General features: G+C 41.2%; 1 protein-coding gene across 33 annotated transcripts in view; it reads left to right on the top strand.

Annotated features, from left to right (window-relative positions):
* Positions 1–23,213, top strand: part of NCOA2 (nuclear receptor coactivator 2) — a 296,302-nt gene that overhangs the window by 258,212 nt on the left and 14,877 nt on the right. For 29 of the 33 annotated variants that reach the window (XR_008504321.2, XR_010127229.1, XR_008504317.2 and 26 more), the window contains 8 exons: positions 2,100–2,306; positions 5,522–5,737; positions 8,591–8,720; positions 15,030–15,195; positions 18,595–18,873; positions 19,066–19,143; positions 20,529–20,763; positions 22,697–22,874. Coding sequence is in view for 13 of the 33 variants with exons in the window: in XM_054499894.2 (XP_054355869.2) it covers positions 2,100–2,306; positions 5,522–5,737; positions 8,591–8,720; positions 15,030–15,195; positions 18,595–18,873; positions 19,066–19,143; positions 20,529–20,763; positions 22,697–22,874 (1,489 nt within the window). In the remaining 20 variants the exon portion in view is untranslated. The remainder of the gene's footprint in view (positions 1–2,099; positions 2,307–5,521; positions 5,738–8,590; positions 8,721–15,029; positions 15,196–18,594; positions 18,874–19,065; positions 19,144–20,528; positions 20,764–22,696; positions 22,875–23,213) is intronic. The other 4 variants (XR_008504334.2, XM_054499898.2, XM_063668873.1 and 1 more) reach the window with 1 other exon arrangement.

Raw genomic sequence — 23,213 nt, 5'->3', positions numbered from 1 at the left:
CACTTGGGGAGGCCGAGGCAGGTTGATACCTGAGGTCAGGAGTTTGAGACCAGCCTGGCCAACATGGTGAAACCCCATCTCTACTACAAAAAATTTGCTGGGCATGATGGTGGGCGCCTATAATCCCAGCTACTTGGGAGGCTGAGGCAGGAGAATTGCTTGAACCCAGAAGGTGGAGGTTGCAGTGAGCTGAGATCATGCCATTGCACTCCAGCCTGGACAAGAGCGAAACTCAGTCTCAAAAAAAATACAGACACACTAGACAGTCCATGCTCATTAGCCCTAGGGGAGGTTATGAAGGACTGTGTAGAATTCATGGTTTCTCCTCTTTCTGTAGCTCCTGGTGGTATTCAGATTATTGATGGCAACCTGATAACCAAACCTGAGGAAGTCATGATTAAGCACGCACATAATTTCCATTCTCAGCCCTAATTTTTTAGAATATTTTATTTCTATCATTGATGGTTAAGAACTTTTTCTTTTAAATGTACTATTTCAGACTATGTTTATATAATTCAGGAAAATAAAGTACTTGATGTTATGTAGTAAGTTACTATAATTTGTAATATCTTAGTATTTTAAATTTAATAACATTAACAAATTATAGGTTGTCAGTGTGATGCTGGTCTCGTGCTTAGTACACAATAAATTCTTGTCAACTAGCTATAAAAATCATATCAAATCCAAATGTGTCTAGAATTTAAAGAAGCTGTACTTTGAAAAGTAAGCAGGGCCCTACAGCTTTAATTTAATACTGCTTTAGGCAACAGAGTTCACACTTAAAATTTCTAACTTCTAATGAGAGTAACCACTTTTAATCTAATTCTAATCCTAGGAAAGCCCAGTTAAGAAGTGATGTTCTAATATCCAAACCACATATGTATAGGTTTGGTGATGTATGTAAGAGATGTTTATAGCTTCATGGCTGTGAGAAAGCAGTACTCCTAAGTCTGAATATTATAACATGAAAAAAAATTGGTTTAATTAGCAAATACAGTTATATATTTGAAATTACTATTGGGAGCCAGACACGGTGGCTCATGCCTGTAATCCCAGCACTTTGGGGGGCCAAGGCAGGAGGATCACTTGAGGCAAGAAGTTTGAGACCACCTTAAGCAATATAGTGAGACACTGTCTCTACAAAAAAAATTTTAAAATTAGCCAGGCCTGGTGGTACTTACCTGTAGTCTTAGCTACTCAGAAGGCTGAGGCAAGAGGATCTCTTAACCTCTTCTTAAGCCCAGGAGTTAAAAGCTGCAGTTAACTACGATTTTGCTGCTACACTCCAGCCGGGGCAACAGAGTGAGACCCTGTATTTAAAAAAAAAAAAAAAATGCTGGGCACAGTGGCTCAGGCCTGTAATCCCAGCACTTTGGGAGGCCGAGGCAGGTGGGTCACACGGTCAGGAGATCGAGACCATCCTGGCCAACATGGTGAAACCCCGTCTCTACTAAAAATACAAAAATTAGCTGGGCATGGTGGCATGGCTGTAGTCTCAGCTACTCAGGAGACTGAGGCAAGAGAATCGCTTGAACCCTAGAGTCAGAGGTTGCAGTGAGCCGAGATTGGGCCACTGCACTCCAGCCTCGAGACAGAGCAAGACTCCGTCTGGAAAAAAAAAAAAAAAGAAAGAAGAAAAAGCCGGGCATGGTAGTGCACACCTATAATCCCATCTACTTGGGAGGCTGAAGCAGGAGAATCTCTTGAACCTCGGAGGCAGAGGTTGTTATGAGCCGAGATCATGCCATTGCACTCTAGCTTGGGCAACAAGAGCGAAACTCTGTCTCAGAATAACAAAAGAGAGAGAGAATGAATACATTCATTTGGTATACGAAGGTATATGGTAAATAATATACATGTGTTTTTTTTGTTTTGTTTTGCAAGATCATCAAGAATTAGAGACCGGTTGATTAGATCACACATCTATGCTTTGGGGTGCTGCATGTGTTTTTTGTCTGTGATTTTGTCTTTTATCTAGGTAGTTGGTCCCTGACGTGCATACCTTTGTCATTTTACAGACATTGTCCCTAAACACTATTGTTAATATTATTTTACATTATCCTATATTAACCTTCAATTTTCATTTGTTTTCTCCTTAGCTTTTAATAACCCACGACCAGGGCAACTGGGCAGGTTATTGCCAAACCAGAATTTACCACTTGACATCACATTGCAAAGCCCAACTGGTGCTGGACCTTTCCCACCAATCAGAAACAGTAGTCCCTACTCAGTGATACCTCAGCCAGGAATGATGGGTAATCAAGGGATGATAGGAAACCAAGGAAATTTAGGGAACAGTAGCACAGGTAAGGGGTCAAATGCACTGTTACTTTATCGGTGGGTTATTTAATTTAATGGTATATTTATCCACATCAAAGTAGTAGAATTTTTCAAGTGAACTTTTTATGTTAGAAAATAACATCTGAAAGTGAGAAAATTCTACAGATTTTCACTGTGAGAATGGCATGTGGGAAAGCCTTTTGGTGAGCTAACCATTTAATTCTGTGATTGTTACTTTTATGAGGTTTCTAACCATTAATCCTATAGCTGAGGCTTATTTCACTTCTATCCCAGTTACTGTTCTAGGCATTGCAGGGTATATATAAAATTATTCCAGGGATAGTTTACTGATACCCTAAAAACTTATGGATTGATTATTTGTGTTTGGAGAATTTCAGAATAAGAGCTTAAAATTCAACCAACCTTTTATACTTCTAGGTGATAAAATTCTTATTCCAAAAAGTACTAATTAAAAATAAAGAACTTTAAACAGTAATATGCCTGGCCTAATAGCTTTCAGATCTGGTCCCCGGCTCCCTTTTGAAGATGTAGGAAGTTGCCTGTGATCAGGTTTGGACATTGACCTGCTATAATTGCAGGTATCTGGCAATTTGCCTAGGCACATTTCCTAGGTAGTAGTCACTGTCTCAGTGGCCATTATATTCCCAAGCTTACATCCAGTTCAGATTGGAAGTCATTACAGTAGCACTGATTGCTGTTGCCACCACATCCACATCCTGTACCCTGTAACATATCTTTATTATGGATATAGCAGGATGCTGTTTTCTAATGCAGAGCTGCTCACAGTTTATAGCTTTCTTCCTCTGTCTCAATGAGTCACTAGACACAAAGGCATGGAAAGAAATCTTGTAAGAAGAACTTACAGTGGTAGGTGTTTTAACTCTTGGTATTTTATTTTTAGCCAAGCTTGTATCCCTATACACACATTGAGTGCTGTTTAGACAGTTAACTGAATATGAGTTCAATTTAAGAGGAAGAAGTAGATTTTTAACTTTCTATTGTTTATAAGGAATTCATGGCAACTGTGAACTGTGCTGTATTAAGATAGCTTATTCCTTCAGCAAATATTTATTGGGTGCCTGCCACATGTGTCATGCACTGACTACTTCACTAATTATATAGTCATTTCATTAAATATTCAGTAAACAAAGATTAATTTAAAATTTAAGATAAATAAAATATTGATTTATTTAAAGTTCTATAAGAGAAAAAGGAGCCGTGATTTATTAAGGCTTATACAGAAGATACAAGAAGATATGAGTTCTTGTAGGAATCTTATGCAGGAATTTGAAAATAGGCCTGTATTAAAATCCGAGCAGCCAAGACAGCACTGGTGTCCAGGCTGTGAAGATCATACAGTACCCTCACGCTCTTTAAAAAAACACAGACTAGGCCAGGCATGGTGGCTCACACCTGTAATCCCAGCACTTTGGGAGGCCAAGGCGGGTGGATGACAAGGTCAGGAGTTCGAGACCATCCTGACCAACATGGTGAAACCTCATCTCCACTAAAAATACAAAAATTAAATGGGCATGGTGGCGTGCACTTGTAATCCCGGCTACTCAGGAGGCTGAGGCAGGAGAATCACTTGAACCCAGGAGGCGGAGGTTGTAGTGAGCCAAGATCGTGCCACTGCACTCCAGCCTGGGCGACAGAGCGAGACTCCATCTCAAAAAAAAAAAAAACACAGACTGAGAGGGACTTTCCCAGTTATCATTGCAGTAATATTGTTGAATTATGGACCATTCTGTTTTTTGCTTTCTAGACTTTCTATAATCTTGTCATATTATTTAGATAACAGATTTTTTAAAAAATAAAATCCCTTTTTCCCATATTTTTCTGTAGTTCAAATCTAATTCTAAAATGGTTTTTAAAATATGTGTTAATAGAATACCCTTCTAACTTTTTATTTTAGTTTATTTTTGAGACAGAGTCTTACTCTGTCACCCAGGCTGGAGTAGCTCAATCACAGCTCACCACAGCCTCAACCTCCCAGGCTCAAGTGATCCTCCCACCTCAGCCTCCCGAGTAACTGGGACTCCAGGCATCTGCCACCACGCCCGGCTTATTTTTGTATTTTTTGTAGAGATGAGGCTTCTCCATGTTGCCCAGGCTGACCTCGAATTCCTGGGCTCAAGCAATCTGCCCACCTCAGCCTCCCTAAGTGCTGGGATTACAGACATGAGCCACTGCGCCTGGCCTCTTAACTTTTTAAAATCTAACTGACTACCTTTCACCCTTAATCATCACAGCACATTCTCATTTCGTAAGTGAAGAAACGCCCACAATGCATGTTCATTTGTTAAATATACCCCATTTTTAGTTGTTTATCGTAATTAAAGAAAATGAAAGCAGCCATATATTTGAAGGCAGAACCTTTACGTATCCATCATTAAACACTTCAAAATGAAGAGACCTCATTTGAAGAGTTTTCCCTTTAGAATATCAAGTCTTAGCAAATGTTTGGCCATTATCAGCATCCTGGGGGCCAGGCCAGGACAGAGCAAACACAGTCCTGCTTAGCAGCGTTACACTCTTCTGTGTGGTCAGATAACTGTTAACACCTCAAAAAGGAAGGGATTTTTACAAATCTGTCCTAACCCATTCTAGGTCTGTATAGTCAGGAATACAGTGGATACAAGGCAAGGAACTCCATTCCCTTGGCTATGAAGAACTACAGTAAATATCAGAAAGATCTATAATTTCTCCATTACTTAGAGGCTACTCTTGGTCAGTTTTGAAGTATACCCTGAAGGAGACTTGAGGATAAAGTCTCATATAGACTTCAAGATATCTTCTATGATTATCGTTTATAATGAGAGTATTGATTATCAGTTTTTACCTTATTCCTCTTGGCCTCTACCTCCCTTTTGGAAAGTAAAGCATTGACGTGTATATCAGCTAATGTGATTCACTTCCTGAGGAAGGAAGTTGGGGTTATCCACACGCCACGGCACCTGTTTCCGAGTACAAGTGGGAACAATTTCAACAGCTTTTCTGAACTATAAAGAGTGGCAGGTCCATGTTATGAAAACTATGTAGTGATTGCCAATTATTATTTCTTAGCCAGGGTCCCACATCTGCCCAATGAGAACATTAGCTATTGGCTAAGTGTGAATTACAAAATGATTATTTTGTAGGGTAAGATCATCTGGTGTTCATACATGCTAAATATGTTTTCAGTTACTGCATCTCTCAGTTTTCTTTGCCTTGCATGCAGGAATGATTGGTAGCAGTGCTTCTCGGCCTACTATGCCATCTGGAGAATGGGCACCACAGAGTTCGGCTGTGAGAGTCACCTGTGCTGCTACCACCAGTGCCATGAACCGGCCAGTCCAAGGAGGTATGATTCGGAACCCAGCAGCCAGCATCCCCATGAGGCCCAGCAGCCAGCCTGGCCAAAGACAGACGCTTCAGTCTCAGGTCATGAATATAGGTAAGGTGGCTCTAGTGCTGTTTGCTTTTAACTTTTATGCTCTCTTAGAAAAGAGGGTCAGCTTCATAAGTTCTTTCAAGACATGCTTCTTATGGGCATTTTAGATAATCCTCCCATAAAGCTGCCGTAAGTGGGATTTTGCTGGAACTCTGTATGGAATCAGAATCTCAAAGGCTCTCCAGTCATATAAGAGACCCAACTACCTTTGAGATGTTTTATTTTTATTAAATTACCTAATTTCAACTTTGGGGGAGAAATGAATTATAATGTCACACTATTAATAAAGAAATAGGCCAGGCGCGGTGGCTCACACTTGTAATCCCAGCACTTTGGGAGGCCGAGGCAGGAGGATCACTTAAGGTCAGGAGTTCGAGACCAGCCTGGCCAACATGGTGAAAACCCATCTCTACTAAAATTATAAAAATTAGCTGGGTGTGGTGGTGGGCATCTGTAACCCCAGCTACTCAGGATGCTGAGGCAGGAGAATCACTTGAACCCGGGAGGTGGAGGCTGCATTGAGCCAAGATGACACCACTGCACTCAAGCCTGGGCAACAGAGCAAGACTCTGTCTCAAAAAAAAAAAAAAAAAAAAAAACTTAGGTGGTACAGCAGTAGTTTCTAACTCTGTGTGTGATCATCAGAACAATATCAGGAACTTCAAATGCAGATTCCTGGGCCACCACCTAGACTACTAAATCAGACTCTCCCAGGCCCTCGCTGAAGTTTGCAAGGTCTTATAGAACATCTCACAGAATGTGAGGATTACTAGAATTCTATTTGGAGACAGTTCACATATTATTAAAATTGATGGTCTGATACATCATATGATACCATTTATATGAAATGTCCAGAATGAGCAAATCTGTAGAGACAGAAAGTATAGTAGTGGTTACCTAGGGCCAGGAGTCGTGGGGAGGGGCTCAGGTAGGAAGTAGGGAGTGACTCCTAATGAGTAATGGGTTTCTTTTTGGGGGAATGAAAGTGTTCTGAAGTTGATTGTGGTATGATGGTTGTACAACTCTGAATATACTAAAACTCATTGTACACTTTAAATAGGTGAATTGTATGTTATATGAATTATCTCTCAGTAAAGCTGTTATATTTTAAAAATTAATGGTCTGTACAACTCGTACTTGAGATTATTTCCTTTATCATTGACATGTTAGCCCTCCTCTTGTACATTAGCATAATTCCAATAAGTTAATGTTTATGTTCTTTTCATATACTTAGATATTGCACAATGAGGAAGAGTTAAATAATTCACAAAAAGATGCCAGGCACTATGGGAGGCTGAGGTAGGCAGATCACTTGAGGTCAGGAGTTCGAGACCAGCCTGGCCAACATGGTAAAACCCAGTCTCTGCTAAAAATACAAAAATTAGCCGGGGGTGGTGGCGCTTACCTGTAATCCCAGCTACTCAGGAGGTTGATGTAGGGGAGTCGCTTGAACCCGGGAGGCAGAGGTTGCAGTGAGCTGTGACCGCAACACTGCATTCCAGCCTGGGCAACAGAGTGAGACTCCTCAAAAAAAAAAAAGATGCCAGGGTTGTTTTGACAAGACAGTGTAGAGTTTTCATCCTAACTTGGCATTAGTTTTCTTACCTATTTAATTGTTCAGCATATTTTGGCTTATTGTTTCTCAGAGATGGCATTTATATTGCCTTACTACATTGAATGTACTTAATGAGTGATTCTCCAACATAAATTTGTATAATTTGACAGCATGAAAAATGCTAAAAACTGATTTCTCTGCAAAATTAAATGAGAAATTTAAAAAATATTTATTGATTAAAAATCATAGTAGTGAGTACCTTATATCCAGAAATGTAATTTATTGTCAGTCTTCACTGAAGAGCATCTGGCTCTTGAGCTGGAAATACGGCTCTATAAGCTTTATTGTATAGCTGAGTTTCTCTGATTTTTAATAAACTCCAAAAGCTATTAATTCAACAGAAAATTAACTTTTGGAATGGAATACAGGTCTACAGATAATGATGATAATATAATTTTTAAAAGCTCATCTCATCCATTGGCTTTAAAGCCTTTCAAAGAACTTCGGAGAAAGAGCGCTTGTGGGTTGTCTTGGCCTCCTTTCTGCTCTGCTCTTGCTCTGGTAGGGGAGCCGGCTGAAGTACAGTTAGTCGACGTTCAGGAGCCAGCAGTCTCGACATGCTTCCTAGAAACATGGTGCAGCACCCTAATTCCCAGTCAGAGAGTCTGCAAGGCCAAAACTATTTTCATACTAATCCTAAAACACTGTTGGCTTCTTCACTCTTACTATCGCCCAAGCGTATGGTAGAGTTTTCCAGAAATTTTACATGCTATATGATATCACAGAAGATGAAATGCGAAAACAGAAGATTTCACTCTATTCCATTAACCCAGGCATTAAAGCTATTTGCAGAAATGTAAAACAATGCCAATAAAAGAATTTTTTAAAGTTTGCATTCAAAAATCTTATTCCACTCACTTGGATCTAGAAAAAAAATCTTTTATATTAACATATAATTCATTTATTGTGATTTTTAAGTGAATCTACACTTTTTTCTACTTCTCAATTTCAATTTCCAATACAGTAAATATCAGTAAGATATAACGCACATGAATAAAAACTTTTTTGAGTATTTAGAGTCTTAAATGCTAAAGGTATAGAACTGCTTGTCTAGATATTCTCTGAAGTGGCCTTCATATTTATTGACTTCTATTTCAGAATCAGAATTTTATCTTCTTATATTCACCTAGTTAATTATTACTGCTTCTGTGTTTTCCTTTTTTCATAAACCAGACATTTCATAGCAGAAATAAATGCTCCCTTGATTAAAGATGTAAGATTTTTTTCTTCTCCCTTTCTAGGGCCATCTGAATTAGAGATGAACATGGGGGGACCTCAGTATAGCCAACAACAAGCTCCTCCAAATCAGACTGCCCCATGGCCTGAAAGCATCCTGCCTATAGACCAGGCGTCTTTTGCCGGCCAAAACAGGTGAGTCCTCAGCACCTAGGGTAGCCAGTTATTTTATACCTGTCCAGAAATTAATCTTTTCCTTTTGAGTAGTCAGTGCCTGACCAGTTTTCATTTATTGGTACTATATTATCTACTATGCAGTGCATGAAGAGGAGGGGTGAATCCAGAAATCAGTATGACCTAGGACATGCCTTTAAAGGAGTTACAAATTAAATGGAAAATAAAATATGTATGCTGATAACTGTAATATTGAGGGGTAGTGTGCAGTATAAAAATCATAAGCCATGTTTCAGAAGATCATCCAACCAGGATGCTTGGAGAAGGCTTCAGAATCTTGAAGAAAAGGTCTCATTTCAGATGGCAGAGATGACAGGAAGCCAGTCCAGCTGGTAAAAGCTGCACATCACAGGGCCAGAGTAAGGATTGCTGTAAGTAGAATTGAGGCAGTGGGTGACAGGAAGAACCTCTGGCAGGCGGTGTGGCTCGTCCCAAACTGGCTGCCAAGGGCGGTGGTAGGCGCACACTGTGTAGACAGGGAAGCATGCCCCAGGTAGATAGCCATTGCTTTCGCACTTGGAGCTGCTGTCATACTTGGAGGTGGTGGTTTCTCACAGTCCATCTTGTTCTTTGATTCTGATTTCATGACATCAGTGAATGGTAGGCTATTTCTAGATATGTTTATTTGATATGTTAGAAACCCACCCATTTCCGTGGAAACTTGAATATAACACAGGACAAATGTATAATAATTAAATCCACCACCTGATAGTTGTTTTTGGATGAAATGTCAAAGATTAGTTTTTAGGAAGAACTAGACCCAAAATTAGGATTTTTAGTGTTGCCCAAACAGGAGGAGAGTTCTCTTAAAACAAAAATGGAGCTGGGCGCGGTGGCTCATGCCTATAATCCCAGCACTTTGGGAGGTTGAGGTGGGCAGATCACCTTAGGTCAGGAGTTTGAGACCAGCCTGACCAACGTGGAGAAACCCTGTCTCTACTAAAAATACAAAAAAAATTAGCTGGGTGTGGTGGTGCATGCCTGTAATCCCAGATACTCGGGAGGCTGAGGCAGGAGAATCGCTTGAACCCGGAAGGCAGAGGTTGTGGTGAGCCAAGACTGCACCATTGCACTCCAGCCTGGGCAACAAGAGCGAAACTCCAGTAATAGAGTCAGCATGTTAAGTTTGCTGTGCAAGTGTCTGTGACTCAGCACTGCCCTAGCATGTTGTTGTTTCTGTTACCATCAGTTAGGTTTTTTGCATAAGCACTGTGTGGACAAAACATTTTCATTACGTTTAAAGTTATTTCAGTTTTTCTAGCTACTCTCACATTTTTATTTTAAATAATTCAGTGTGGAAGAAACAACCAGCTTTATGGTAATCTTATTGTCATAGAAATTCAGAAGTAATGGGTAATAAAGGTTCTAACCATGTCTCTCTTTTGAAATAAAAGAAGAGCAGTGCTTTTTAAAAATCCCCTTTATAAGCATCACAGTTAATATTTAGGAACATGTTTTTTAACATTTTATGAATCCAGCATTAGTTTATGTATACATTTCAAAAAGATAGTAGTTTAGCCCTTAAATCTTTAACATTCACGTATTCATTTATTTATAGCTAATTTCCACTTTTAGTTCCATTATGGGTTTTTGGGGTTTTTTTTCCTTCATTCATCTGGTATGTAAAAGAGATCTTTATAATATAGCCAAAAATTTATAGATGACTTTTTAAAGATTTCTGTTGGTTTTATTAAAGGGGTTTTCTCTTGAAATACAATAGCTGTCTTTCATGAAAGACTTCCTTTTGCATTAAGTTCACAATTTGGTGGATTTTTGTTTTGTTTTTTTGTTTTGAGACAGAGTCTCACTTTGTTGCCCAGGCTGGAGTGCAGTAGTGTGGTCTCAGCTCACTGCAACCTCCACCTCCTGGGTTCAAGTGATTCTCCTCCCTCAGCCTCCTGAGTAGCTGGGATTACAGGTGCCCAGCTAATTTTTGTATTTATAGTAGAGACAGGCTTTTGCCGTGTTGGCCAGGCTGGTCTCGAACTCCTGACTTCAGGTAATCCACCTGCCTCAGCCTCCCAAAGTGCTGGGATTATAGGTGTGAGCCACTGCACCCAGCCTAAGTTCACAATTTTAATTTGATTTTCTCCTGTTTGAAATGTATCTCTAAGTAAGGTTTCTTTTGTTGACTATTTCTCATCATTCAGTAGCTGCTGCTTTTTTGCAGAATTTTGAAAATACTTTTGAAAAGTGAAGAAATGGTAATGTTATGGTTTCTCAATCAAGTGCTGAGAATTTGACCTAATTCTCCTTCTTAGTCCCATACTTAATGACTTACTAGTCCATAAATAAACGTGTAGACTTTAAGGTTTGGGATTTCCATTGATTATGGATCTCTCTCTGCTTGTTTATTACTTATTATTTTGCACCAGCCTGGGGCCTGTGTGTGTTTTTCCCTGTATTACTCTGAATTCTATTCTCGTCTTAATATTATATTTATCTGTCAGATGCTTTCTAGGTTGTAACTATATGTAATTGCCCAAAATGTAGGAAAATAATTTCTTTGTTGTGTTAGTGGCCATTTATAAAGTTCGGATTGGGAGTCTGGATCAGTATTTTTTCTGTAAGCAAGCATATTATGACATCTCTAAGGGAAGTGATATCACTCATGCCCAAATTTATAACACCAAGCCACAAGGCAGTATGTATTTCTGAATATAAAAGTGGTTTTTAATGTATTGTAGCTCAGCCAAATCAGGAACCTTTTGTTTTCATCCACTAGAAACTTACTGCACCTATACTGTGTTTATGTTCAAGCACTGGGCCAAAAAGAGGTAGAGGATGCAATGCTTGCCCCGTGTGAGCATTTTAACGTAAATTGTTAGTATCGATTCAGCATAGCACAGTAAGTGGTTTAATGCTGAGAGGAGAAAGCGGGGCGGTCTATGAGGAGATGGGTGGCACCCCAATGGAAAGTAGACCCTCAGCTGGAGAAGAGCGTGGGAAGGATGGGGTAAATGTCAAGGTCTTGGTTTTCTGGTGGTATGTGTAGCATCTTTTGGAGAAAGATCAACTGCGCATGGTAGCTGGGGCTCACAGGGAAGGCATGAACATTAAGTTTGGGAAGGTTAGGCGTTACCCACCACCACTACCACCCTATTCCAGGGGCGTTTTCCTGGGAGAGCTGAAGAACCACATAAGAATTCTGAGTAGGGCCTGTTCGCTCAGTAAAGTGTGCTTTGGGAATGGGAACCTGAGAGCGTCATATTAGAATCAGAGACACCATGCAAGCAGGAAAGTTGTTGGGAAAGTGTCCCGAGAGTCCCAACTTGTGTTGAAGAGGGCCTTGACCAAAGTGGGATGGCCTGGAGGCACTGTTTAACTTTTTAATCTCTGCATTTATTTGGGGTTTTTTTAATTAAAAAAGAAAAGCATGTAACAAAAAGTGATTTTATGATGTAGGAAATTGTTTAAATTCAAATGATTGTTTTAGTTGTTATTAAGCATTTGGCTGTATTGCTGGTCTGTCAAGGTGGAGTGGTCTTACAAAGGCACGAGACAGTGCCTGCCTCCTCCTGACAGTGGGTTTCCGCCAGATGTGAGGCTGGGAAGTGTGCTTGTGCAGCCTGCATGCATTAGATTTCACACGAGCCTGCCATCACTGAATACATCTGGGATGGGAGGGTTGCATATGAATGCAGCTTCCAAAGAAACTAGTTGAAAATGACAAAATCTAGGTAAAGAAAATCCTTTAATGCCTAACTTAACTAGCATTTTTAGGGAATGAGGTTGCTGCCTAAGAGAATTTGGTAAATAGCTGACGTTACTCTTGACTGACTTGAACTCTTTTCATGGAACTCCTGCCATATCCATGTTTGTTGGCCCCTCCTCATTGAGGAATCTCCTTCTCTCTTTGCTATCATGGCAGACAGTCCAGTGGTTTCTCCCTCTCCTGACAGCTTTTCTGCATCTGCTTCTTCCTCCCCCTCCCTAAGTCTAGCAGTAGTGGAGCAGTCTGATCACATTTGGTTTAAAGAAAGTTCTAGGAGAGTGTGGGCTGTGGAGAAGAAGCAGGAGGAAGCAGCCAGCAAGCTCCCAGCATGTGTGACTTTGTGAAGCCCAGTAGTGACAAGAAAGGGGCAGGAGTGGGAAGAGCACCTGCCTCTCAGGGGTCTGGGTGGGTCCCTTAGAAATGCAAGGAGCTCCTGCAGCAAGGAAGTGGGGAAGGCAGGTGAGGAGTGGCCTGAAGGGACCCTCAGCTGAACAATTTCCAAGTTACTAGAGGTGAGTGGAGAGAATAGGTTGTTATTAATGCATTCCTTTATGACCATTTGAAATTAATTGTTGGTTTCAGTGCTAGCACTTCAGTATTTCAGAATTCTAAGCCAAAATAGCATATTAGAGCATTTAAAAACCACATGGCATATTGAACTGTGTTCATAGGTAACTTCATTTCTTGATAAGTTTATTCTCACTTACTTACGAATGAGTTTGCTCATCTATAAACTTTTTGTTTGTTTTTTAATCTGTAAACATTTATTTTCTCCAAAACATCATGTAGTGACTCTAAGAGTACAAAATAGACTTTTGGTAAAGTACAAATACCATTTTCCCTTTTAGTATTCAGGCAACTCTGAAGCTCTTTTTTAAAAGCCTCCTCTAGGCTAGATGTGGTGGCTCATGCCTGTTATCCCAGCACTTGGGAGGCCAAGGTGGGAGGATTGCTTGAGTCCAGGAGTTCGAGACCAGCCTGGGCAATGTAGCAAGACTCCGTCTCTATAAAAACTGTACAAAAATTAGCCAAGCATGGTAGCACACATCAAATCTGTAGTCCCAGCTACTCAGGAGGCTGAGGTAGAAGGATTCCTTTAGCCCAGGAGTTCAAGGATATAGTGTGCAATGATTGTGCCTGTGAAAAGCTACTGCACTCCAGCCTGGGCAACATAATGGAACCCTGTCTTTACCAAAAAAAAAAATATATATATATATCGCAGCCAGTTGTGGTGGCACACACCTATAGTCCTAGCTACTCAGGAGGGTGAGGCCAGAGGAGCCCTTTAGCCCAGTGAGCCATGATGGCATCAACACACACACACACACACACACACACACACACACACACACACACACACACACACACACACACACACACACACACACACACACACACACACACACACACACACACACACACACACACACACACACACACACACACACACACACCCTCCTCTATGGCATCACTACACACACACACACACACCCCTCCTCTACTCTAATCTGACAGTTAATTTAAATGTATAGGAGTTGTATGTACCATGTAATCTAGAGTTTAGTGTTCTGATTTTATCACCAATTATATAATAACAAATATAATTTGCATGTTGATGATCCACTTTCCTTATGTACCTAATGCAGGAAGGCTAACAGATACACTTCTTGAGGGTTTTAATAAATGTTTTCAGGCCAGGTGTGGTAGCTCGCACCTGTTATCCCAGCACTTAGGGAGACTGAAGTGGGTGGATCGTTTGAACTCAGGAGTTTGAGACCAGCCTGGGTAACATGGCGAAATGCCATCTCTACAAAAAAATACAAAAAATTAGCCGGGCGTGGTGGTGCGTGCCTATAGTCCCAGCTACTTGGATGCTGAGGTGGAAGGATCACCTAAGCCCGGGAGGTTGAGGCTGCAGTGAGCCATGATCACACCACTGCCCTCCAGCCTGGGCAATGAAGTGAGACCCTGTCTCAGAGAAAAATAAATGTTTTCAAGGCCTGCTTTTGCTAGACTAAGAAATATCCCATCAACCCAGCCAAATTTAATCTAGCTGCAGCTGAGTTCAAGAAAGTTAATGCAGCTCTGATGCCTCTAGTTCTCTCGTTTCTCCCAGGTGGGTCATCACAGCCTCCACCTAAGAATCTTAAGTCAATCAGTGATTCCTACTAAAGGGCAGAAAAGTCCTTTGGTTCCTTCAATGCCAAGTAAATATTTACATGCTTGAGCAGTCGTTGTAGGTTGGTGAGCCCTGGACTCGCACAGATCCATGTGGACCTCACCTCACTAAGCCTCAGCTTTGCCAGCCATGAAGTAGGGCCAATAGAAATAAAAATCATACCTTAAATGTCGAGATTTGTGTCTGGCCTGTATTGGGCACTGAATAAAGTGTATCGAATATTTCAGACTGTCCTTTTGTTCTGTGTTGAGTTGGTACAGTAGTTTGTTGCAACAACCCTGGAAGTCAACTGATACTTTCACCTTTGAGATAAAGAATTTGTTCTCTAATCAACTAGCTTTTCCATTGGCCCAAGGTGACATTTCTGTCTTTACAGGCAGCCATTTGGCAGTTCTCCAGATGACTTGCTATGTCCACATCCTGCAGCCGAGTCTCCGAGTGATGAGGGAGCTCTCCTGGACCAGCTGTATCTGGCCTTGCGGAATTTTGATGGCCTGGAGGAGATTGATAGAGCCTTAGGAATACCCGAACTGGTCAGCCAGGTATGTGCAGAAGGGCAGCAGGTGGGGGCCAAGCGCTCTCATGGGCTCAGAGGTGTCCGTTTTCTGTTTACAGGTACTCCACAGTCTGCTTTTTAGAATATACTCTTTTTTTACCTCAAAACAGGCTGGCCCTGTTTCTTCCTTCCCTTTTCCTTGTAACCCTCACATAAACTTTTGCCTGAGAATGGAGAGCACTGAGAATGAGCATTGCATACAGTTCAAGTTAGCCGAAAGACACAAACTCAAGTCCGTTTCACCTTGTGTCCGCCCTTGCTGATAGGGAAGGACACACAAGATACAGAGAAACTACAAACAGCACATTGCTGCCTTGTGACCTAGAACGCTTCCCCCTGGAAGTTGGTGTGAGTGTAGTCGTGACCCCAGCATTCATTTCACACCTGTGGGCTGGTGATAGGAAGCTGTTTGTGCTAAAAGAATACTTTTAACTTAACACATAAGTTAGCAGAAGTCATTTTACAGGTAGCTGCAACTCTTTCATGATTTTTACCTTTAAAAATGGCGGGCTAAACCTTTCACTTATAGTTTAGTCCAGGAGTTCAAGGATGTAGTGTGCACTGACTGTGCCTGTGAAAAGCTACTGCACTCCAGCCTGGGCAACATAATGAAACCCTGTCTCTACCAAAAAAAAATAAAATGTCGCAGCCAGTTGTGGTGGCACACACCTATAGTCCTAGCTACAGTTCCTTTCACTTATGGTTTAGCCCACCATAATTTTGGGGGTATTTAAGCATAAATGGGAATATAAAAAAGTTAACTAATCTTAGTGAGCTTATTTAGCTTTCTTCCTTCAAGTAATTAGTTGGTTACTATAAAAAAGGAAGTCCCTGCTTTTAGAGTACCTGATAGCAATGATATAATAAATAACCTAACATAGTCCCTTGAAGAACAAAACACTATCTGAGCTGGCTGCACAGCTAACTTGGTGTGAAGCAGTGCAGCCTGGCTTACTGTGTAAAGAGTAACCCAGAGAAACCATCGCGTTCTAGTTACTGTTTTCTTCCTTACTTAGCATGAATCATCTTTATTTCTTACTGCCAAAAAGTACCTGCCAGTGTCCAGTATACTTCTTGGCCATATGATGTGTCATCATCTTTCTGAGAGAGAGACGATGCAGAGTCATTGGAGACTTCTCTGAAACATTAAAATTAGTCTTGTCGTAATTCCCACAGTTGAGCAGACACAGGTGGGAGTTGTGACTTATCAATTCATATTGAAAACAGCAGAATGGAAGGAAATGACTTGAGGTTACATGATATAACCTGAAATAAATTAAGAAAGGAAAATGGAGTTTAAATATTTCCTGTGTGACTGGTTTGCTTTGTCTTCAGTGATAGTTAGAATTTAGCACTCAGTACTATTTTATCCTTGAGTTTGTCTAAGTGACATTTTAAAATGTGATCCGTGGAGTTGCTGAGTGACTTGTAATGTTATCAAAACAGGTGTCATGTCATTTAATATTTTTAGTCCGTTTTTCACTCATTTCTGTTATTTCTATTTTGTCTCATCAAATCCACTATGATTATAATACTGTCATGAAACTGAATTATAGAAATATGCTTATTAGGTAGAATTGAGGGAAGTATAGAATACAAATTATTCATATTCATGTTAAAGTTCTGAGATGGTTTTGTGTGTGTAGTTAGAGCAGTAATTCAGCAATGAATGGTTTCCTCTGCTTAGGCTCCATCCCTGTGTTTAGAATTACCATAGGAAGGGCAGTGGGCTCCTGGCTTTCACAGGCTGGCCTTAGGGCTGTGCTGATCAGAGCTCAGGGCTCTGGGTGGCTCCAGCACTACCTGGGTAGACAGTTTTCAAGAAGGCCTAGGACAACACTGAGCTAAAGAAAACTCGAGGCCGGGCGCGGTGGCTCACGCCTGTAATCCCAGCACTTTGGGAGGCCAAGGTGGGTGGATCACGAGGTCAAGAGATCAAGACCATCCTGGCCAACATGGTGAAACCCCGTCTCTACTAAAAATACAAAAATTAGCTGGGCGTGGTGGCACGCGCCTGTAATGCCAGCTACTCGGGAGGCTGAGGCAGGAGAATTGCTTGAACTGGGGAATTGGGGGTTGCAGTGAGCTGAGATCGCATCACTGCACTCCAGCCTGGTGACAGAGCAAGACTTTGCCTCAAAAAGAAAGAAAGCTTGAGAGATTTTATTTGTTGCTAGAATCTTTTCTTCCTGTATACCATTAAGTTTGTAGCAGTTACTCCTAGAAATAGAAAGAAGAGGAGAATCAGCCAGGTCCACCTTTCCCCTCGGCACATATAAACATTCAGGGCCACCTGGGTCTGAGGTGTCCCGGAGCCCGGGGAAGTTATGGGTTTGTTCACCTGTCCCATTCTGACCCAGGTAGATAGAATAGCCTTAAGAAGTCAGGAGTAGCCAGGCGCGGTGGCTCACGCCTGTAATCCCAGCACTTTGGGAGGCTGAGACGGGCAGATCACCTGAGGTTGGGAGTTCGAGACCAGCCTGACCAACATGGAGAAACCCCGTCTCTACTAAAAATACAAAAGTAGCCGGGCTTGGTGGCACATGCCTGTAATCCCAGCTACTTGGGAGGCTGAGGCAGGAGAATTGCTTGAACCTGGGAGGCAGAGGTTGCAGTGAGCCGAGATCACAACATTGCAATCCAGCCTGAACAACAAGAGCGAAACTCTGTCTCAAAAAAAAAAAGTCAGGAGTGACAGACACATAAACCATGTCTAATAGGTAATGAGAGGATGATGGCAAAATGTGGGGCACGTAGGAAATCCTGACAGCCACAGAAAGCAGTAAAGTAGATAACAGGCAGCACATCACACTGGTGAGGAGCTCAGATCCCAAATCACAAACTGAATTGGACCCCACCATGTACTAGCTGAATAGGGCTTATTGCAATTCGCTTCATGTCTTTAAGTCTCATTTTTTTAGCTACAAAATCAGGATAATGATGGTCAGTACCCCACACTGCTGATCCCAGTCAGGTGCCGAAAAGGTTATCTAATTAAAATGAACTCTACAGATATGAATAATCAATCAAAAAACTTAACACTTCCAGGGGATATTTGCATCTGAAAGTCCAGGCCAATATGATTGGTGGAGTGGGTAGGAGGCATTCTGTAGTCCTGACCCATTTTTCCCCTTCCCTTGGAAGAAGTGCTGCTGGGAGTCCAGCGTGACCCCAGCTTCTGTCCTTATGTAACCAGAGCTGTGAGCAGAGGCATTTTCTAGAAAGATAAGTGGAGTCAAGTTCTGAAGGTACCTTTGTGTAGTAAGTATAATATTAAAAAGTATAAAAGCTTCAAATATATGACAGTGAGAGGAAACAGCCTCATATTGACTCTGCTGTTTTTATGGTTTAATTATTTGTTTGTTATTTGGGACTTTCTCTCCAGAGCCAAGCAGTAGATCCAGAACAGTTCTCAAGTCAGGATTCCAACATCATGCTGGAGCAGAAGGCGCCCGTTTTCCCCCAGCAGTATGCATCTCAGGCACAAATGGCCCAGGGTAGCTATTCTCCCATGCAAGATCCAAACTTTCACACCATGGGACAGCGGCCTAGTTATGCCACACTCCGTATGCAGCCCAGACCGGGCCTCAGGCCCACGGGCCTAGTGCAGAACCAGCCAAATCAACTGAGACTTCAACTTCAGCATCGCCTCCAAGCACAGCAGGTCTGTTCTTCGATGGCACCTGGGGAAGTCAGGGTTGCTGGATGGAGGACATGGGGAAGATGATGTAAGACAGCACAGCTGTCCAACAACATGCAGATACTGGGTTGGGGAGGGCAGTTACTTGGGAAACTTGATTTAAAGTAAAATGTATTCTGTTCTTAAAATGTATTCATCCTGTTTGTATGTATTTAGAATCGCCAGCCACTTATGAATCAAATCAGCAATGTTTCCAATGTGAACTTGACTCTGAGGCCTGGAGTACCAACACAGGTAAGGCAGCATACCAGCCATTAGCTTTCATTGTATGCATGCAGCTACTTTTGTCATTTCTTCCTCTCTGAAGAAAGTTAACTTAGTAGATGTGGATCCAGATCAGCACACTGGCCCTATACTGTCACCTAGTTACCTACTAGTATGTTATATTTTTCCCTTCTAATCACTGCCATTTTTATTGCCAGGTACAGTCAATTCTTGTTATTCTAAGAAGTTGTGCTACATAAAGTTACTGCAAACACTGAATTAGAGAACAGCAAACTATTGTTCCTAGGAGGAATACAGGGTTGGGCTCCTGCAAACCTCTGGTCACAACATTGTCATCATCCTGTCAACACATAACCTTGTTTTATGTGTGTTTCTGTTTAAAGAGCTCACTGTAACTCAGGCCTGAATGGCGCTTATCTAGCACACCTATTTTCTCCAGAAGGCACATCACCGCCTCTTGCACTTAGGAACACTAGAGAGCACTGCAGCACCATGTCTGGGAGCCAGTTTAAGCAGCAAAATCACCAACAGGAAAAGCAAAAAATGCAAAAATTTTGGCACCAAATAGATCGCAGAGGACACTTGTTTACAGTATGAGAGCTGAAACCAGAAGGCAAAGTGTTACCTTGTTCAACCTCTGCTGGAAGTGTGCACATTGCGTATCTGAAATGTTTTACCGCTGTGCTCATGGCTACGAATGACCGTGACAGTGGCATGTGTATTGATTTGGGGGTTACAAATAAATTTTACTGAGTAGGCAACTTCGGAAATGTGGAATTCATAAATGAGGATCAACAATATCTTAGCAGCCTCATGCCTCTCACTGACAGCAAGCACCGGGATCCCTTCCCTTCATCCATCCCGCCTTTCCTCCCTCTCCACCCTCCACCTCTGACTCGGTCTCTGTGCTTTCTTATCAGGCACTCTCCCCGCTCTCCCCTTTTCCTCCTGCCTCTGTTCAGCCTTTTGTAAAGTGCACCACATCACCTTTTGTCCCAGTGATTTTATTTCTCTACAGACTTGAATGTCCCTTGAATGAGACTCTAAACTACCATCCTCAGGGTTTATATTACAGTCTTCTTATAGAAAGGACTGTGTTATTTTGAGATCCTTTAGTTAATTGTGTCCTTACAAAATGATTTAATTGATATTAGCATCAAACTTAACTCTGCTAAGTCATAGCAAAGCTTCAGAATAATCATATCTTTTGAACTTAGAAGCTCATGTTCTCAATCACCAGTTGTTCAACTCTGAGTTATTCCTTTCATGTAATTTTTTTCCAAATAATTTTACAGATGATAGTACTATTTGCTAGCCTCTCTATAATATTCACTTTGTTTTTTAATCTATGTCTGTCCCCGACATTTTCCTCCATGTATTGCCCCTGATTTCAGGCACCTATTAATGCACAGATGCTGGCCCAGAGACAGAGGGAAATCCTGAACCAGCATCTTCGACAGAGACAAATGCATCAGCAACAGCAAGTTCAGCAACGAACTTTGATGATGAGAGGACAAGGGTTGAATATGACACCAAGCATGGTGGCTCCTAGTGGTATGCCAGCAACTATGAGCAACCCTCGGATTCCCCAGGCAAATGCACAGCAGTTTCCATTTCCTCCAAACTACGGTACTGGACTTACATCCCCACCACCTTTCACCAGTCCTTTCTCCCCAGTGTCCCCCAGTGTTGGGTCACAGCTCCTCTGTCACAGCTCTTTGCATGGCTCCCAGATGAATCTGGCTAACCAGGGAATGATAGGAAACCTGGGAGGACAGTTGGGGCCTGTGAGGAGTCCCCAAGTCCAGCACAGTACCTTCCAGGCTCTCAGCTCAGGTACCTCCTTTTCTCTGAGTGCAGGTCTTACTTTAAGAATGACCGAAGTAAGTGTGTGTGCATAGACTGTGTCTATCCTGTGTGCGAGTATGTATGGATCTATGTTTATGTCAATGTCTACAAGTGCATATATGTTTATATATTTGAAAGCCTCTGAGTCTGACTCAAACAAATCAATAGATACAAAATGTAAAAAGACCTCTATAAATTTAAATATTATAGACATTCTGCGACTTTTGAAAAATACAGATTATACCAGATCATTAATGAACAGGTAATTCTTGAGAAGTACTGTATAGAAACTACAATGGGAGACCTTTTAGTCCTCTTCATATTGATTTGTTGTTTAATGTCAGTCTTAAGAGATACCAAGTGTGTAATGTCATGAACATTAATATTTGTGTGCACGTCATGTTCAGTTAATGGTTGAATTATTGATAAAGTAAGTGCTTACATTAATGTTAATATTCAAAAATGACTTTCCCTACCCTTTGCCAGTTATCTGTAAATAACTGTGAAGTCTGTTGCCGAAATCCAAGTCTCCTATTTCTCTAAAGAACAGAAAGATAATGTGCAGCTTTTTTCTATATGATCTTAAGCTTTTCTTTTGTAGCTAATTTAAATATTAATTAAATTGCATGTTTTACAAGCCTTCTATGCAAAAGTGTACTTAATACCATCCTCAAAATACTCTTAAGTTGCCTCCTTTGTTTCCCAGCTCCTTTCTCTATTTCCTTCTTGATGATTTAGAAAAGTCTGCTAAAAGTTCTCTTTCCTTTTAGTTTAAATTGTTTGCCTCGAAACTGAACAAGAAGCTTACATTGAATTTTTTCCTTATTCTTGCTAATCTTGGATAGCCCTAAAGTACCACAGAGCTCTTTATATAAAGACAAAACAAGCTAACCATGAATACAGCTATTTATTTTTAAAGATGGATCCATCTCATCATGGAATGGCTTCAGCTAATTCAATATAAATTTATTCAAATGTGTTGACTTTTGATATATAGCTGAACTTTAATCCAATTTAAATTTAATTTAAACAATCTGGCCAGGCGCAATGGCTCATCCCAGCACTTTGGGAGGCCAAGAATCTCTTGAGCTCAGGAGTTCAAGACCAGCCTGAGCAACGTAGTGAGGCCTCATCTCTACTAAAAATTTAAAAAATTAGCTGGGCATGGTCGTGCATGCCTGTAGTCCCAGCTACTCAGGAAGCAGAGGTGGGAGGATCCTTTGCGCCCAGGAGGTCAAGGCTGCAGTGAACTATGATCACGCCACTGCACTCCAGCCTGGGCAACAGAGCAAGCAAGACCCTATGTCAAAATAATAATAATAAGCTTAATTTAAACTAATTGCAGCAATATTTTGAGATTATATATATATATATATTTCTCGTTGATCAAAAGATGTGACTCATTCTTGATTTGGAAAGGAATTTGAAGAAAGAATAGCATTGTTTCTTTCTAACTCTAGCTATGATGTTTAATGGTTCCTAGGCACCATCTAACTACTAGGGGGAATCAGTATGGAGATTTTATTTTCTCCATATTTTATCCGAGCTTGGAATCTTTCTTAAATGTATGTAATTAATCAGTACACAATCATATATTTGAAAGTAATTTTTTATGCATGCCTAATTTGGAATGTTCTTTCCCCCCCACCAGTCTCTACAATATAACTAACAGTCTCTTTTGGATTTCTGTTTCTGTTTTTTTTTTTTTTTTAAGGAATAAGTCAGCAACCTGATCCAGGCTTTACTGGGGCTACAACTCCCCAGAGCCCAGTTATGTCACCCCGAATGGCACATACACAGAGTCCCATGATGCAACAGTCTCAGGCCAACCCAGCCTATCAGGCCCCCTCCGACATGAATGGATGGGCACAGGGGAACATGGGTGGAAACAGGTAACCGCAAATCCTTCTCCTTTTCATACTGCCACTGTGACGGCTGAAGGACATACCCCACCTTCATGCCTGCATCCGAGGAGCTTTCTGTTTGTTTTTATCAAATGTAGTGATAAAGGATGGCTTCTAGGTCACTGCCTTCCACAGCAATTTCTATCATAAATAGGTTGGTGGTACCTTCTTAGGGATGTTCTTGTTCCTCCAAAGGATGTTCCTTGCTAAGCTTTTGTAAATTCTAGGAACTCCTGCTCTAGGAAAAGTAAACCAGCTTATTTAGAAGTTTGCTTGATATTGCTTGCATGAGCTAAGACTTTAAAAAAAAAAAGAGAGAGAAAGGAG

Source organism: Pongo pygmaeus, chromosome 7, assembly GCF_028885625.2.
Source record: "Pongo pygmaeus isolate AG05252 chromosome 7, NHGRI_mPonPyg2-v2.0_pri, whole genome shotgun sequence".
NCBI classification, from domain to species: Eukaryota; Metazoa; Chordata; class Mammalia; order Primates; family Hominidae; genus Pongo; species Pongo pygmaeus.
Note: the sequence above shows the minus strand (reverse complement) of the source record. Positions and strands in the feature narration are given on the sequence as shown.